Source organism: Rattus norvegicus, chromosome 12 (genome assembly GCF_021556685.1).
Source record: "Rattus norvegicus strain SHRSP/BbbUtx chromosome 12, alternate assembly SHRSP_T2T, whole genome shotgun sequence".
In the NCBI taxonomy this organism is placed as follows: domain Eukaryota; kingdom Metazoa; phylum Chordata; class Mammalia; order Rodentia; family Muridae; genus Rattus; species Rattus norvegicus.
The window spans coordinates 7723744-7741957 of record NC_141545.1 but is presented as its reverse complement, the minus strand read 5'-3'; the positions used below and the strand labels follow the sequence as shown (position 1 = coordinate 7741957).

Sequence of the window (18214 nt, the reverse complement as noted above, 5' to 3'; positions counted from 1 at the left end):
CCCCCCTTCTAAACCCAAGGGTGGTGGTGCGTGTATCTGGACACTTGGGGAGGTAGAGGCAGGAAGATAAAAAACTCAACGTCATCCTCAGCTATGTAGCAAGTCCAAAGTTACCCTGGCAAATGTGAGAGCTCGTCTCAAGAAAGAAAGAAGCAAAACCAATGAGAACTGGAAGGAGTGTGATTCTGTTCACATAGCTGCCCTTGTGTAGGAGGATGACCCAGGTCGGAGGATGTACAGGGAAGGCATGGAGGTGAGCCAAGACTTTGCAAAGGGAAATGAGAAATGAGATGGGTTAGAGAGAGACGCAGAGGCAGAGAGGCTGGCTTGCCCACTGGGAGTGTCAGCAAGAGACAAGGTCAAAAGGAGACCCCAAGTGTAGTCGAGGTAGCAGCAGATTGTCTGGGAAAGGAAAAAGGTCTATTTGGGACACTGGGAAAGGAGTAGGTGGGAAGGATGACAGCCCCTGTTCTCCGTCCACACCCTCCCACACACCTCAAGAATCCCCTCTTGGCGAATTCGCCTGCCACCTACAGGACCTCTAGTGGTGCTTGGAGGGGTGGAGCACTCAAGATGCTAGGAGGATGACCTGAAAAGCCTGTGAACTGTTTGTTGTCAGACTTTGGAATGACGAGAGACATCTACGAGACAGATTACTATCGGAAAGGGGGCAAGGGGTTGCTGCCCGTGAGGTGGATGTCACCCGAGTCCCTGAAGGACGGAGTCTTCACTGCTTCTTCCGACATGTGGTGAGTCATGCCTACGTGGGTGGGCGTGGGTGCCAGGCTTCAATGTGGGTATCAGGAGTTGACAGGAAAGCCTGCCTTTCCCATACAGAAATGAAGGTATGTCTGTCTGTGTTCTCGTAGATGCCTACCTTTATGTGTTGACTGAGGATAGTCTTAGAAGAATTTATTCATGAATTATAATAGAAATCATTTTGCATGTGCGTGCATGCATGCGTGTGTGTGTGTGTGTGTGTGTGTGTGTGCGTGCGCGCATGTGTGTGTTCCAGGGGAGACAGTGTCACAGCACATACATAGAGGTCAAAGGACAACTTGTGGGAGTCCATCCTCTCCCCTCACCACCGTATGGATCCTGAGGGTCTAACTCAGGCCACTGGGCTTGGCAGCCAGTGCTCCCCACTGAGACATCTCGCTGGCCGCACATCTGGCTCTTTTACAAGGGTTTGGGGCCTTGAACTCAGGTACCCGTGCTCTGACAGAAAGGACTTTGCCAGCTGAGATATCGCCTCGGTCCATCACCTGTTCTAGTAATCGGTCCACAGAGTCCTAGTAAGCCATAAGGGGCGTGCGTGGATGTGTTCGAGACAGAGACTGCTGCACGTTTCGTCGGCTTCTTGGTTTACCGCTCTCAATTGTCATCGACAGGTCCTTTGGGGTGGTCCTTTGGGAAATCACCAGCCTGGCTGAGCAACCTTACCAAGGCCTGTCTAATGAACAGGTGTTGAAATTTGTCATGGATGGAGGCTATCTGGATCCCCCTGATAACTGTCCAGAGAGACTGTAAGTATAGAAGAGATCTGGAGCATGTGAGGGTCTGCCCATTACATACGTTCCGTGTCTGTGTATTTTAGGTGCATATGCGTGGTTTCAGTTTGCAGGGCTTCTACAGCATGCTTTTATACCCAGGACTGTATTTCCATGTCGCAACCTGCATGCCCACTTTCATTTTCATGTGTGCTTCTGCTTACATGTATGTATGCTTGTTCATGTGTCATGCAGTCTACATGCATACATATGCATGTCAAATCCATTTTAAAGATTCATTTTCCCCTTAGGTATTAGGAGTGTTTGCCTACACGTATGTTCATAACATGTACACGTGGTGCCCAAGGACACTAGAAGAGGGGGCGGTTATCTTCTGGGCCTGGAATTACAGGTGGTCGTGAGCCAATCCATGGGTGCCAGGAGCTATAGCTCAGTCAGCTTCAAGAGAAGCAGATGCTGTTAGCCCCTGAGACAACTCTTCAGCCCCTTAAATCTTTTCTGAATGCACGGATGTGTGCCTGTGTGTACACACATGTGTGGAGGGCGTCATCCTTAGAAGTACTGCTCATCTGCACTGGGACGTGACTCTCTGGTGTGGTATGGCTCACTGACTCAGCTAGGCCGGCTGGCCAGCCACTGAGTCCCTAGGACCCTCCTGCTTCTGTCACCCAGCCCTGGGATTTTCCATGTGTGCATTTTTTTAAATTGCTTATTTATTTTTATTTTACTTGCATTGGTGTTTTTCCTGCATGGATGTCTGTGTGACGGTGTTGGATCCACTAGACCTGGAGTTACAGACAGTTGGGGGTTGCTATGCAGGTGCTGGGAATTGAACCTGGGCCCTCTGGAAGAGCAGCCAGTGCTCTCAACCACTGTGCCATTCCCTCCAGCCCCAGATGTATACGTTTCTTTATGTAGATTCTGAGGTTCTAACTCAGGTCCTCGGGCTTGAGAGGTGAGCACTTTACCGACTAAGCCGTCCCTCATTGCTGTCAAATCTTCATAAACGTATTTGTGTTTGTATCGGTGTCTCCGCACACTGGCTTGGATTTGTCTTTTATCTTTTCGTGTTCAAAATACTCTGAACACGGCCTCATCAGGCCCCTCCTAATGAGAGCAGTCTGTAGCTGCTTGAGCACTGGGGAACTTATCGGCGATGGTTAGTTTTGATTGTGAACTTGACACGGTCTAGAACTGTCATTGAGGGTGCACTGCAGGTGGCACCATTTCCTATGCAGAGGGTCCTGAGCTCTGTAGAGTGGGGAAAGCGAGCATGCGTGCGCTCCTTGGCTATCTACTCTTGACTGCACGCCATGTGACCACCTGCGCTAAGTCCCTACTGCCCTGACTTCCCCACTCCGATGGACTGACTGCGGCCTGGAAGTGTGATGGCCTCTTTCTCCCCTGTGTCTTTTATTGGGGCATTTGGTCATCACAGCAATTGGAACATAAATTAAGCCCAGGGCAGAGGTGCACAACCTTCCCTTAAAGGCTCTCTTGTTTTGTTTTGTTTTGTTTTGTTTTTTTTCTTTTCGGAGCTGGGGACCGAACCCAGGGCCTTGTGCTTGCTAGGCAAGCGCTCTACCACTGAGCTAAATCCCCAACCCCAAAGGCTGTGTTGTAACAGCACAGTGGCCCCGTGTGGTTGGAGCTTGAATAGGCGTTCCCAGGTGCACTGACGAGACCCTTTGTACTAGCTCTCACCGCTAGGGAATACCCAAGAAGTTCTACTTCAGTGGGGAGAGACTGAACCGTGGTTCACCATTTCAGAGGTCTCAATCCATGCCACTTGGCTCCACTGCTCCTGGAGTGGAGCATTTTCCTTGGAATGAGCTGGAAACTCGCCCCCTGTGTTTAGCCCATACAGTTGAACCTGCCAAGGCTCCCCAGGGGTCTTTAAGCCTTGAATGACCATTGGGTCTCTGCAAGTCGCCCCAGGTAGGAATGATCACAGCAAATACCGAGGCGTCAGAGACGGGGGACACATATTGTGCTAAGTGATGTACGTTCAGTGTCTGAACAGTTTCCGTCCTTTCTTTTCCCTGTTGTCATAGTGAAACCAATTTAGGGGAGGAAGGATTTAGTTGGATCACTGATGGGCAAGTCAAAGTAGGAACTCAAGCAGCTAGTCACATCACGCCCTCTGTCAAGAGCTGAGGGAGATAAGTGTGTGGAACGGTGCTCGCTTGCTCTCGACACTCTCACAAAGTTAGGAACCCCCTGCCCAGGGTGTGGTGTTATCCACAGAACTGGGTCTTCCCACATCAATTAACAATCAAGACAAACCCCCCAGAGGTATGTTCATAGCCCAACCTAATCTAAACGTTTCCTCAGTGGGCCTCTTTTCCCAGTTGACAGCTTCTTGGGCTCCATTATGTGATTCCCCTTCCCATCTCTTTCCTTTCCCCTTCCCCTTCCTTCCTTTCCCTAATATTTCCTATCTCCCCTTCTTTTCTTCCTCTCCTCTGCCGACCTTCTTTCTCCAGTGAGCTTTGTCCCTCTTGGTACTTAAAGGCACCGGTCTCACTAAGGTGCCCAAACTGGCCTGAAAGTCTCTCTAACCTGACAAACCTCGAATTCACAGTCCTCCCGCCTCACCCTTCAGAGTAGCTGAGATAACAGGCATGTACCACCCCGTCTGGCTGGCTCGCTTTTCAAAACCGGCTTTCAGTCCCGCTAGAATTGTTGATCCAGCCTTTACTGTCCGCTCTGCGTACAACCACAGCCAGGGCCAAGGCTCCCCTGACTTAAACGTATCCGCCCTGGTTCCTGTCTCCACAGCACTGACCTGATGCGCATGTGCTGGCAGTTCAACCCCAAGATGAGGCCGACCTTCCTGGAAATCGTCAACCTGCTCAAGGACGACCTCCACCCCAGCTTTCCGGAAGTTTCCTTCTTCTACAGCGAGGAGAACAAGGCTCCCGAGAGTGAAGAGCTGGAGATGGAGTTCGAGGACATGGAGAATGTCCCCTTGGATCGTTCCTCTCACTGTCAGAGAGAAGAGGCTGGATGCCGGGAGGGAGGGTCCTCTCTGAGCATCAAACGGACCTATGATGAACACATCCCCTACACCCACATGAACGGGGGCAAGAAGAATGGGCGGGTCCTCACCCTGCCGAGGTCGAACCCTTCCTAACAGCGCCTGCTCGCTCGGGGAAGGATTCTTTTCTTTTCTTTCTTTCTTTTTAAAAACTCTTCTGTAGTTTGACTGCCTCCAGGAAACTCAGGATTATCGGGACTCTACCCAGATGTGAAACTGAGCTCACAGATAGTTCGTACACATTTCTGTTTGTCTTTGGACCTGAAAACACACAGGTGTGGTCGCCAACCCTGCGAGCCTGTGGAGGGCTAACTGTGAACCTAGAGGGGTTGGGGTTTCCATACTCCCTTCCCTGCCCCCACGGTATCAAACCAAGATTTTATTGTTGTTGCTGGTGTTTTCCTCATAGATTGGAAGGATGAACCTGTTTTTACAGTTTTTTTTTTTCTGCTAGTGTCTGAGTTATAGTTAGTTGTCAAAGACAGACTTTATTTATGGAGCACAAGTCAGAAAGCAAAGAAGAAACAGACAGAAAAACAAAACAAAAACCAAACCTGACCTACAGAACCCAGTTCTGGAATTGCGTGCTTTCGCGGGGTTGGGCTTTGAGAAGGTTTCATTAATCTGAGAGAAGGAGCTTATTTTATTTTAGTTTTGTTTTGTTTTTTTCCTCATTCACAAAATCAGTTCCTCAAATTGACCAATAGCTGCTGCTTTCATATTTTATTATTTTGGGAAAGGGTGTGTACTCCTAAGTGTGTGCTCATCTGCACACCTGCGTGCATTTGCGTGTGTGTTGTGTCCAGGTTAGAGATCACAGGGTGGGGTGGGGGCTGTGTGTATGTTACATTTTTCTCTGGATTGATGCTTGGTGACTTGGCTCATGAAGCACCCGCTGCTTGGAGTGGGTGACCTCATATTGTCCTCTTCCTTCTTATGAACCGAGAGCTTGTGCCCTCGAGAGATTCTCCTCAGTCACGTCAGAACTCGCTCAGGTGTCTTCTTCCCCTTCCCTTTGGTGATGATTTCCAAAAACAGAGGGATGATTATTTGGTCTGGATTCATGGAGGATCTTTGGAAGATCAAACAAAGGACATGCATGCACGGGCACACACACACACACACACACACACACACACACACACACACAGATACACACACAGACACACACACACAGACACACACACAGACAGATACACACACATACACACACACACAGACACACACACAGTAGAAGGAAGTAAGGCAACAAGTTTGAGAATATATTGGTAACATATTTAAAGCTTATGGGATCTTTGAGATGAGCCTAATAAGTTATTATTTCCTTGGGAGCAGGGGAAGTGGTGGGCACATCTGCCTGTGTGGGGAGACGGGACAATACATGAGTGGCCTCTGTGTTTGGTCTTTGAAACACATGTTTTGTTTTGTTTTGTTTTTTTCTGGGAATTATACCACATTAGCTGCTAGCCTTTTAGGACTCGGTGAGTTCTTGTGGATTTGTGGGTAACTGGATTTTTGACTGGTTCAGATAGTAACACTGACTGGATGTTCCTTGCTTGGATACACTGGTGGTTACCTGGGGCCGAGGTGGCCTTCCAGAACACCTGTGTTTGTCTGGTTTTTCTCTGCTTGTGTACCTCACTTCTTCAAAGCCTACACTTTGCTCAAAGATACTGAACTCAGATCCCAAAGACCAGTGACACAGTTGGACTCTGGGAACACTAAGCAGTGTCTGAGGAGGTGCACCTTCAAATCGCTGTCGGTCTCCACCTTTGGGGCATCTGGCTATTCTCCACACTAAACCCCACCCCACAGCTGCTCGCGGTGCCCAGAGACCTCAGCTTGGCCAGATGGAGCGCCTGAGTCTATTTCTCAAGCGCTTATGTTTCAGTCTCTCGAGACTAAAGTCTAGAGGAGAGAACATCGGACACTTCCCACCACCAAGAACTGGTGAAGGCACACAAACTCGCAACCTCTTTGCATCAAACCACAGCTGCTCAAGTGAGAGACAACTATGGCAAACTCAAAAACCCTCCCGGGGGTTCTTTCCTGCGTGCGTTTCCCCACAAGTATTTGATACCTTGATATCCCCTAGGAGATACGAGATAAAGACACACTGGCCACCCCCAAACCCTCTTGAGTCTTGGTTGAGAACACAGGAACACATAAATCCTAGTTGTCAACTGCTGTCAAATTTATATTAGAAAAATTGCAGCACGCAGAAAGATTACCAGGAAACTCAGTGATTGGTACTTACAAGAAGCAAGAGTTACAGTTACTTTTTCCCAAAACACTTTGTAAATAGGAGGTCTGTGCATCAGTGGAAGACACCTTAGGTCTGGATATTTTTTTGTTTGTTTGTTATTTTTCCTTTTTACAGTAAATTTGTAGCGATGCTCTACTAGCAGAAATTTTCACACCTTTCTAATTCAAAAGGTTTTCTTATAGTACTGGGGAAAGTATTTATTTTAATATATAAAATCACTCTTGAAAAATCACTTTTGTAAAAAAATGGTATGCATGTAAATTTTTTTTTATCAAGGAAAAATAAAAGCAGGTGAGTGTGGGTATTTTCTTCTTCTCAGTACAGTCTACCTCAGTGTCTCGTCAGGACGTGTGGTTCAGTAACAGATGCTGGGGCTTCTGGATTCTGGCCGAATCATTCTCCGAGTTGGGGAGCTGTGTACCAGTTGATTTTTGAATGCCATGGCTAGGAAGAATTTTGAAGGAGAGAGTTGGGATTAAAACGTTAGAGCCTTCCTGTGAGCCCAGAGTCTTCTTGTTGCTGATATCCTTCTGAGTATAACCTCCTTTAAAAAAAAAAACCCACGGGCTCTCACACACAAGCCATACTTCAGGTCATGACTTGGCCTCTTTGAGAGGCCCCTTGATCTAAGGTCTTGGTGAAAAGTGGATGTTCCTTTCCCTGATGAGGCAGTGAACCAGCACCTTCAGATGTCACACAAAATCCCCCAGACATGAACGCAAGGGAAGCTTGGTTCTCTGACCGCTATTTCTTTCCCTGTTCAGACTTATAAGGCTGTGTGTGGGCACCTCCTACAGAAATAGCCAATACAAGGGTATTTGGGGAGAGCCTAATACAAAACCTATCCATTCCCTGAACAGGTCTTGAACCCTGCACAATGGAATAGAACCCCTGTGCTGGGGCTTGGTTGACTTCAAGCTGACACTAGCCTTGTACAGTTGCAAGAACTCTGGAAATCAAGGCAGGGCCAGCAGCATGGCCCCGACTTAATGTTTTGCCTTACTATGTCACTGTAGGACCCTGTCCTTGAAATTTGACTCTTCTGTCTTTTCTGGAGAGGTGCGCCAACCTGGGTGGCCCTACCAAAAGGGACTCCACGAATTCCATTTTGATATGGGAAGGAAACAAGTAGCTATTGGATCATGAGACTCATTTTGTTTTCACATGATGATAGCTTTGTAAGAAAACAATCTCAAGACCTAGAAAATCATGGCTCGACTCTTTGTAGTTTGGAGTGATGGGGGGAGAGAGAGAGAGAGAGAGAGAGAGAGAGAGAGAGAGAGAGAGAGCAACAACACCAAGTTACATTGGCACTTCTTGTTGTGTGCTTTGGGGGATGTCTCATTACTTTAACACTCTGAGCATGGTGAAAGCCATGCAATTATTTCCTCCAGGATAATGGCAGACATGTTTTCCTGTCTGGTTCAATGATGTCAAGCACACATCAGGAAAGGTTCATGTACTTGGAGCCCTTCTAAATGTTTCCCTGTAATTTGAAGCTAGCTGGAAGGGAAGAGCCCTGATGACTTTCTGGATCTATGTTGAGCCCAGTTTGGGAGAATGGAGATTTCCAGGAAGAGCTGAGCTATATTTTGTGGTAGCTGGGAGTGGCGCCACCAACACAAGCAAAAATTAACCTTACTATCTTATCAGGACGGACATTCTACCATGCAGAACAATTTTATTTGAAGCTCACCATAACACTGGCCAGTGGGCAGTATCACTGTGACAGTCTAGTCCATAATGACGATCGTGGTAAAGTGATGGCCATTTTAGCAAGGGTTCTTTGACTTTATGATACGTGGATGTATTCTGAATTCTAGTTGATGAGTTCTTGACAACATAGGCTCTTTAAAAATTACGGTTTTGTTGGACGTGGAAAAAAATAGTGCTGATTTTGTGTAAATGATACACAGAGTGTAGTCATTTTAGAAAACCTTCCGGAATGTTCCTCAGAATATGAATTTATATGAGAGATGAAAACGGAGACTAGGAATAACAGATTATCACTTGCTGTTTAAACTACATGAAATAATATGATGGCCTTTTAAGAGGCCATGACTGAAGGCATATACATCCTCAGATAGTACTCAAGAAATGGCGATCAATGAGTATTTGAGCTAACTTAATACCAATCAGGATACAGAATCAGTCTCTGGCCAAATTTTTATCAGTATGTGGGCCGTTTAAGAAAACAACAACATCAAATGAAACAAAAATTTGTTAAAGGTTAGATCATGGTCCTGGAACCCTTGTGATTATTTGAGAAGGAAAGAAGGGTCCTCAAGTGTGTGTGTGTCCATCCACAAGCACAGGAATGGCTTGTTTGGTCCTTATTCTTTGTATCAAAGTTGCTGCTCCTTCCCCCTTTTTGTGCCTTGGTGGCTATATCCCATGTGTCAACGGTGTCGGATCAAATGTGCCACAGCACTGCAGAAAAGAGACACACAAAGCCCACCCAAAGCACAGTGACATTTTCCCTACAAGAGCCGAGTAGCATCATGTACAGACTATGCCTTTTTTTGTGTGGGGGGAGGGGAAGGGAAGGAAGGGGCTGAAATTGTTCTGCATGTATAATACAGGCTAATTACTTGTTTATATTAAAATTTGGAATAAATTATCTTGAGACCTTTTGTGTGTGTAGTAGTATCCGGGTTGGTCTGGGTGGGGCTATGGCTTTGAGATTTGCTATATTAAGAGAAATCCTATGTGTTTGTGTGTTCATGTATGCAGATATACATGTGTGGGTGCTCGTGTGCAGGTGCACATGTGTATATGTATGGATGTGAGTGTAGATTTCAGAGGACGGTCTCAGATATTGTCTCTCAGGGGCTGTCCACCATTATTTTTGAGACAGGCTTTCTCACAGATGTCCAGCCAGTGAACTCCAGGGACCTGCCTGTCTCTTGCTCTGCCTCTCTAGTGCTGGGGTTATAAGTACATGTCACCATATCTGACCCTTTCTTAAAAGGTTGGGTTTTGGGTTTAAACATTTAAAAGGGGCTAACAAGTGCTTATGGCCACAGTATCGTTCAAAATGCACTTAGTCAGACTTCAGAAGACCACATAGTCTTTTACAGGCTCATGACTCCTTAAAAGTCCAAAGTCTCTTCTGAGATTCATGCAGTTGCTTAGCTGTAATCTCTGCAAAATCAAAATCAAAAGGCAGATCGTATACTTCCCACATGCATACGGTGTGCATTACCATTCCAAAAGGGAGTACAGCAGGGAAATCCTGGGGCAAAGCAAGTCCAAAAGCCAGCAGGACAAACTTCAAATTCTACATCTCCATGTCTGACGTCCAAGCACTCTTCAGACCTGCACCCTCTTTCTGGTTTGTTGACAGCAACACACTTCCCTCTCTTGGGTTAGTTCCGCTTCCGACCTGTGACTTTCAGTGGCAACTTCTCACAACTCTGTCAACTTGGGATCTCCGGGACAATCCAGACTTCACCTTCACAGCTTCGTGAAATGACCTGTCTGGGCCTCCATGCAGGGGAAACCCCTGACAAAGGCCTGGCCTATGGAGGGAGATCCTATAACCCATTTCTTGTATCCTTGACTCTAAAGCCAGAACCATATGGCTCAATCCACCAACTTCTGGTACTTGCTGGGGCTGGGGCATGGGCCCCTCCTTCAACTGTGGCAGCATCAGCTTTCTGTGGCTGATGTTTTCCTTCTCTGCCCAAGCTTCCCTTTAATTCCCATTTACAAGTCTGAAGCGTAGCTGCCTGCGTAGGGTGTAGCCCTGAGGCCAGCACTCCCTAATTACGTTTATCATCAGTCTTTTCTTTAAGCCTTTCCTCTCCTTAGCACTGGACTTGGCTGCAACGTTATGTTTCCTGGTGTTCCTTTTTGCCTCGAACTGTTTTTCCCTTTCCTCGCTCAGCTTGTTCCTTTCCCCCATAGATCCGAATAAAACTGGCCACTAACAATCGGGCCATACAATCTGGTAAAGGTAACCGGGGCTGCCTTATGACCTCCTCTGCCAATGCCGTAGTTCAAAAGTTTTCAGTTTAGCTTCAGGCAGATTCTTAGGACGAGGGCAAAAAGCAGCCACAGTCTTTTCCAAAGTATCAGAAGACTGCGCCACAGGCCACCCAGTGATGTTATCCCCCTGAAGCCTTTTATTTGAACTGGACTCCCACAGTTCAAATTGTCCTCAACACTGTCTTCCGTGCTCCTACTCGGACGGACCATTAAGTCCACCTAAAGCATCTAAACGTTTTTTCCAGTCCAAGGTCCCAAAGTCTTCCAAATTCCTTCAACAAACTGTATGGGCAGGCTTGTCACAGCAGTACTCCAGTTCCTGGTACTAACCTCTGTCTTAGTCACTGTAAAGAGGCACCATGATCAAGGCAATCTTAAAAAAGAATTCATTTAAATGGGGCTTGCTCACAGTTTCAGAGTCCATTAGCACATTAGGGAGAATGGCAGCATGTAGGCAGAATCCAGGGCTTCATCCTGAACTGTGATGTTCACACACACACACACACACACACACACACACACACACACACACACACAGGCACGCACAGAGAGGGGGAGGAGAGAGGGAGGGGGAGAGGGAGAGAGACTGGGCTTGGCATAGGTTTTTGAAATTTCAAAGCCCACCTTCAGTGACACACTTCTTCTAACAAGGACACACCTCCTAGTTCTTTTAATACTGGGGACTAAGCATTCAAATATAGGAGCTTATAAGAGCCATTCCTATTCAAACCATTACACAAATAGTGTGTAACTTAGGTCTTTGTGTTTGTGAGGTTGTCTCTATTGATAACTAGTTGATTGGGAGCAGGGAAAGCACACTGTGGGCAGCACCATCCCCTACACAGGCGGGCCCAGGATGTATAACTAAGGTAGCTGAGCAGAAGCCACCAGAGAGTAAGCCACTATGCAGCTTATCTCCACGGTTTCTGCTTCAAGATCTTGCCTTGAGTTCCTGTCTTGGCTTCCATTGATGATGGACTAAACGTTAAGTTGAAATGAACCCTTTCCTCACTGGTTGCTTTTGAGCATGGTGTTTATCATAGCAAAAGAAAAATAAAACCACAAAGCCATCTCTTTACTCACTGAGCTATCCCCGGCCTCAAATAGCACATTCTGAGAGGAGACGTCTAGATCTTCAGCACGTAAACCTAGAAGTTAAAATTTTTCATTTTTTTATTTTATGTGTATGGATATTTTGCTTACACATGTGTCTGTGGACCATGTGTGTACAATACCTGTGGAGTCCAGAAAAGAGCACTGAATCTTTTCAGTAGGAAGCTGGACTTGGCTGTGTGTATCTACAGCCACAATTTTGGAAAAAGTGGAGACAGACATATTGTGGTAGCTTGCTGGCCAGGCAACCTAGCAGAATTGGCGAATGTCTGTTTAGTCAGACCCTGTCTCAACATACTAAGGTAGAGCATGATAGACAAGCTATGTAACATCCTGCTGTGGTCTCTGAATGCATGTGCACATATCTGCACATTAATGTACATCTACCAGACATCCATGAATATATATGTATGCAAAACACAGACACAGTCTCCATTTTAAACTCTGTAACTTTTTTTTATATAAAATATAGCTTCACATGATACATTTTTGCTGTGTAACAAGCGTCCCCAGAACTTAGTGGCTTAAGACGGCAAACTATTTATTTTGTGTGTATATTGGTGTCAAAGCATTTGTGCTTGTGCAGGAGCACATGTACATGTAAGTAAGCAGGCATATGTATGTGTGGATGTATGCATGTGGAAGCCAGAGGACAACCTTTGATCTTGCTCCTCAGGTGCTCTCCCTCCTGCTCCTCCTCTTTCTGAGACAGAGTCTCCAAGACCTGGAATCTGCATGTACACCCAAATGACCCTACCCCCAAGTTATTTCTGATTGGTAAATAAAGATGCCTACAACCAATGGCTGGACAGAAGAAATATAGGTGGGATTTAGGTTTTCCAGGCTTGGGGTTGGAGGAGGCACTGTGAGGCAGGAAGAAGGAGAAGGAGGAGGAGAAGGAGGAAGGAGGTACCCTTCCCCCTGAGGTACCAGCCATATGACAGATATAGTATGGAATAGAGTTTATTAAGGGTATGGGTAGTGGAGTTGGGAAGGGAGGAGAGAGAGAGAGAAACAGAGACAGAAAGAGACAGAGACAGAGACAGACAGACAGATGAGAGACAGAGAGAGAGAGACAGAGAGAGAGAGAGAGAGAGAGAGAGAGAGAGAAGCCAGGAATACGTGGAGAGGGAGGGGAAGGGGAGAAAGGGGTCAGGGAGAGAAGGGGCAGAGGATAAGAGAGTAAGAGGGAGAGGAGAGGGTGAATGGTCCCTTTTATCATAGGCCAAGCATACCTGGCTATTGCCAGGTAACTGTGGGATGGAGCCTACAAGGAATGCTAACATTCCTCTATTTTGGTTTAATTAAAAAATGGAAAAACTAGAAAAAGGTATTGGTGAATAGGGTCGTCATCTTTAGCTACTTCCTATTGACTTTGGGGCGATATATCTCTGGGAAACCTAAGAAAATGGGGATGAGGATGTTGGTCCAGTCTTAGGGGAGTGTTGGCTGTTTCCTTGCTGTCTGTGGAACCATTTGTGGGTAGGAAGATGCAGGTCCAGTAGAAGCAGCTGTGTCTGTGAGAGTAGGCTGGAGCATCTGCAGGTTGCTTCTTGGGAGCTGTGCCGGATGTAGGTTTTGAGTAAACGCCTGGACTTGACAGGATGCTGAAACACACACACACACACACACACACACACACACACACACACACACAAACATACACACTCACACATACACACTCACACACACATATACACACATATACACACATGTACACAAACACATACACACACATATATACACACATACACACTCACACACACATATACACACACGCACACATACACACACACGCACACATACACACACTCACACACACACTCACACACACATACACACACACTCACACACACATACACACACTCACACACACATACACACACACTCACACACACATACACACACACTCACACACACATACACACACACTCACACACACATACACACACATACACACACATACATACACACACACAAACACACACACTCACACATACACACTCACACACACATACACACACACTCACACACACATACACACACTCACACACATACACACACACTCACACACACATACACACACACTCACACACACATACACACACACTCACACACACATACACACACATACATACACACACACACACACACACACACACACACACACACCACACTAGAGGTAGAGAATAAAGTTAATTACATTGGGCTAAATTTTTTTTCTTATGTGTAACCTTAGGTCTTGGTGGTTGGGTTGAGGGAGTCCCAATTCCAGGGCACAGGAGAGGAATCCCACTCTCTGTAGGAGGTAACAGGTACAAACTTAGGCTATTGCTTGGCAAGTATACTTATTCGGATGGAGTCTGTTAGGTCCACCAGAGGTAGATTTGAATGTGTTTCCTGGAGCTTATAAGTTTACAAAAGAGATAAATTTGTTAACAACATGAACAGTCTTTCGGGTGAACTTAGGAAGACAAGAAACCTTTCTTTGTGGAACAGAAGAAACAAGAAGGGCTTTTTGGTTCTGTCCAGGAGACTGAACAGTATAATGACAAACATTTTTTAAGTTTATGTTTAAAAGACAACTAAAGGAAACTCAAAACCTTAGGTATAGGGGAAGGTGCTGATACTAAGGTCTGGTTCCCTAATTGGTTCTTGATTTTTCTCAATAAGGAACCAAATTGTTGGGTGAAGGATACAGGTGGGACTTCTGGGTCCCAAGAGGAAAGGAAAAGGGAGATGCAGGGAAAGAGACGGGCTTTTCTGCCATGCTCTGGAAGGAGGAACATGCAGCAGTCATGTAAGATCGAGGGAGCTAGAACCAGTGTCCTCCACTACTGGCAAATGGCCAAGGAGGTCAACCGGGGCTAGCTGATAGAAGCTTAGGGCAGAAGGAGAGACTGGGATAATAAATTTTTAAGGGCACGCCTTTCCAGGTGGGAGGTGTTTGAGCCCAGCAATTGTTCTAGGACGAAAATTCTAAAGTGATAAAGCTGTCTCAGTGTTCTTCAAACATGTGAAAGACCCCCTCCCAGAAAGGGAATTGTACAAGCCCAAGGCCCTCAACTATAGAAGTAAAAAGTAAGTTTTTAGATATGTGGGACAAGCTGACCCAACATTTAGACAAAATAGCCCAGAAAAGAAAACAAAATGCAGAAACTAGACTAAAATATGGGCATTGCTCCATGGGCCACCTGGCGGGGAAAAAGAAACAGTCCCTGACCCCCCCGGGAGACCCGACCACCATGTACTTTTTGCTAACTCATTGTTATGATTATAGCCAAAATAGGTAACATACACGTATGCCTCATTTACTCCACCAATCACATCCCTGTAACCATGCATCTGCTTCTGTAAGCCTGCTTCTGCTCCCCAAAATACTATAAAAAGCCCACCCTGGCTCTGCTAGGCGCGCCAGTCTTCCGAATTGACTGGGATGCCCACAGATACCTGTGTATCCTGATCAATAAAAATCCTCTTGCTGATTGCAGCCTGTGGACTCGGAATGGTCATTGGGCTTGAGGATCTCCCTCCTGAGGGAAGATTCTCTCTGAGAGTCTTACATATGGGGGCTCGTCCGGGATCGGAGATCCTCTGCCTAGAGACCACCGACCACCCACCGGGAGGTAAGCTGGCCAGTGTTTGTCTTGTCCTGTCTTGTCTTGCTTTGTGACTTGTTCTGTAAATGCTTAGTTACTTGGCTTGGGTCTAGACCGTTTGTATTTGGGCGGGCCAGAGAAGGAGCTGATGAGCTCGGACTTCTCCCCCGCAGCCCTGGAAGACGTTCCAAGGGTGTTTGGAGCCCAGTTTTTTGGGGGCTCAGCCTGTATCGGAAGGATACGTGGTTTTGGGTTGGAGGAGAGAGGAGAGAGCCGGATCCACTGAAGGATCCGGACCCTCGGTGCCTCTGTCTGAATTTTTGGTTTCAGTTTGACACCGAAGCCGAGGTGCGTATGTCTGTCTGACTGTTGGAATTGTTTGTCTTCTTTGTGTCCTAATTTTCTTTGAACATCTGTGGAAATTGGTTATAGGATGCTTTGTCTTGGTCTTGTTTGTCTGGGTTGTTTTCTGTGGTATTGTCCAGTGTCTTTTTGACTTTTGTTTCGTTTTTGGACTTTGGATAGACGACTGTGTTTAAAATCTTGGAATGACACTGTGTTTGAAATCATGAAACTGTTTGCTTTGTTTGTCAAGGAGTTTTACTTGGTCCTCTTGGTGCTTAACTTGGAAATAATTTGCTTGAGAAAAATTGTTTTCTGCCGGGGTGTTTTATCTTTCTCTCTTGAGCCTCCTCCCCAAGGAGAGATGCCCCTCCCTTTGCTCCCCTTGTCCAGTCTAGCTGCTGTTAACCGTTGTGTATGAAGAACTCCAGGTTAGCGAGTAACCCTGTCTGAAGCAGGCATTAACAAGAGCCTGAAAGCTTTACCTTAGATCCTGAAGAAAAATTCTCCCTGTTGCTTAAACATTCACAGCTTCTAAGGAAGGGACAGCACAGAGTAGGAAAATGTAGGGGCTGAGGGTGACAAGCATGCAGGCCTGCTAGCAAGCTGCAGGCTGCACGTGGGCAGTGGTGCAGCTCAGGCCAAGTCAGCGTAAGAGGAGTTTCAAGGTGATGAGGCTGGCCGGGGTTGACGCTTTGACAACAAAACGATAATATAGAGTTAGTGTTTGTTTTTATGAGACTTTTGGCCCTGAGAAAAAAAATAATAATTCCAGTTGCTGCCTTCAGTGGCCAGACCTTCAACACTTGCTCACAGAAGGAGAGCGTTCATTAAGAGAAGTTCTTTAAGGGAGCCTGCCTTATCTGCTGGCCCTATTCCAAGAGAGGAGTTGATCTCCAACATTAAATCACCTTCCCTGTTAGTCATCACTGACATGGAGAGTGCCTTTGATCCTATCCCCTCAGCAGCCAGTTCCTGCCCCTGTGGTCAAAATGCCCCAGGTTGGGGGGCAGAGAAGCCCCTAAAATAGTTTCGAAAAGAATCTGCAACAAACTGTGAAGAACTTTGTTTTGCCAGTCAAAATTTAGAATTCAGGCTTTGGCTGTGGCCAAGGTCAGGATTAATGTTTTCTTTTCCATGGACCTTTAGCCCACTGAGACAGTTTGGTAAAGGGCTGCTACTGAGCTCCTGAAAGTCCCAGGTGAACTGGTTACAATTCTTTTGTCAGCCACTTGGTATCTAGCACCCAGGTCCTAACCATCTCTCCATCCTTTTGTTATTAGTTCTTAAGTCCAGAGAGATGGTCGGTAACAGATCAGCTCCCTCTCTGCTTGCCGTTCTGTTTCACAGACACAAAGCTTGTGCTTATTTTTACAATGGCCTTTTTGTCCCAAAAAGTCCTCCTGGTTTAGCTGTGTGACTAAATGCTATTTGTCCTCTTCAGTAGACCTCTATTCTCAAGATTCTCTTCTTGTTTTCTCACCATCCCACGTGAGATGCTTGTTAGTAACTGTTACAGGTCTTCTTTACCACCGAGGAAAGATGGAATCCTGCTAGAGGCCAGAAAGAATGTTCCAGACATAGATGGAAGACCCTCACTCCTGACTGTTGACTTGAATACCCCTGAAGGTAGGGAGTGCTCCGGGTCTGCCACCAGGCTCCAAGGGTGGGTCTCTGAGGGGCTGGAAAATGCCCCACCAATCTGGCTAAGATAAGGAAAAGATATAAAGAGAGAAAGTTACAGAAATTTGAAGGGTTAAGCTAAGTTGCTGAGAGTTAGTGTAAGTTGCAGAGAAAGTAAAGTTGAAGTGTAGTAAGTGGACAGCATCTAATAGCTGTAGAGGAAGGTGCAGATATAAGAGAGAGACTGAGGAAGAGAAAGAGGAAAGAAGGTAAAAAGAGCAGGAAGCTAAGGAAGAAAAGAAGAAGCTAGAGAGCTAAAGAGAGATAAAAGACAAGAGAGAAATATATACTGGCCACAGTAGTTAGGGAACCTAAGAAGACAGTACCCGGCAACAGAAGAGAATTCCTAAGCTAAAGATCAGTGTGCCTATCGCAAGGAAAAAGGACACTGGGTCAGGGACTGCCCCAGGAAGAACAAGAGGGGCCTCTCCAGCAGCCCGGAAGGCAAGCCTCTTGGTCCTAGAGTGCTGGCTATGCGCTAAGATAGAATGGAAGCTCGCCCAGCTGTTTTGTGAATATGGGGGCCCAACACTCTGTGCTCCTCCACCCAAATGGGCTAGTGTCCAGCAAAAGACCTTGAGTACAGGGGACTACCGGCAACAAATGATACTCATGGACTACCCGAAGAACGGTGGACCTTGGTGTGGGCCAGGTATCCCACTTGTTCCTT

The 18214-nt window shown here is 46.4% G+C and overlaps 1 protein-coding gene across 5 annotated transcripts in view; it reads left to right on the top strand.

Moving 5' to 3' along the window:
- Insr (insulin receptor) overlaps positions 1 to 9451 on the top strand; it is a 138074-nt gene extending 128623 nt beyond the window's left edge. For 4 of the 5 annotated variants that reach the window (XM_087577748.1, XM_087577747.1, XM_087577746.1 and 1 more), the window contains 3 exons: positions 620 to 749; positions 1392 to 1526; positions 4293 to 9451. In XM_087577748.1, the coding sequence (XP_087433874.1) occupies positions 620 to 749; positions 1392 to 1526; positions 4293 to 4647 (620 nt within the window). In that variant the 3' untranslated portion in view covers positions 4648 to 9451. 5 annotated transcript variants of the gene reach the window in all.
- Positions 9452 to 18214: the final 8763 nt, after the last annotated feature.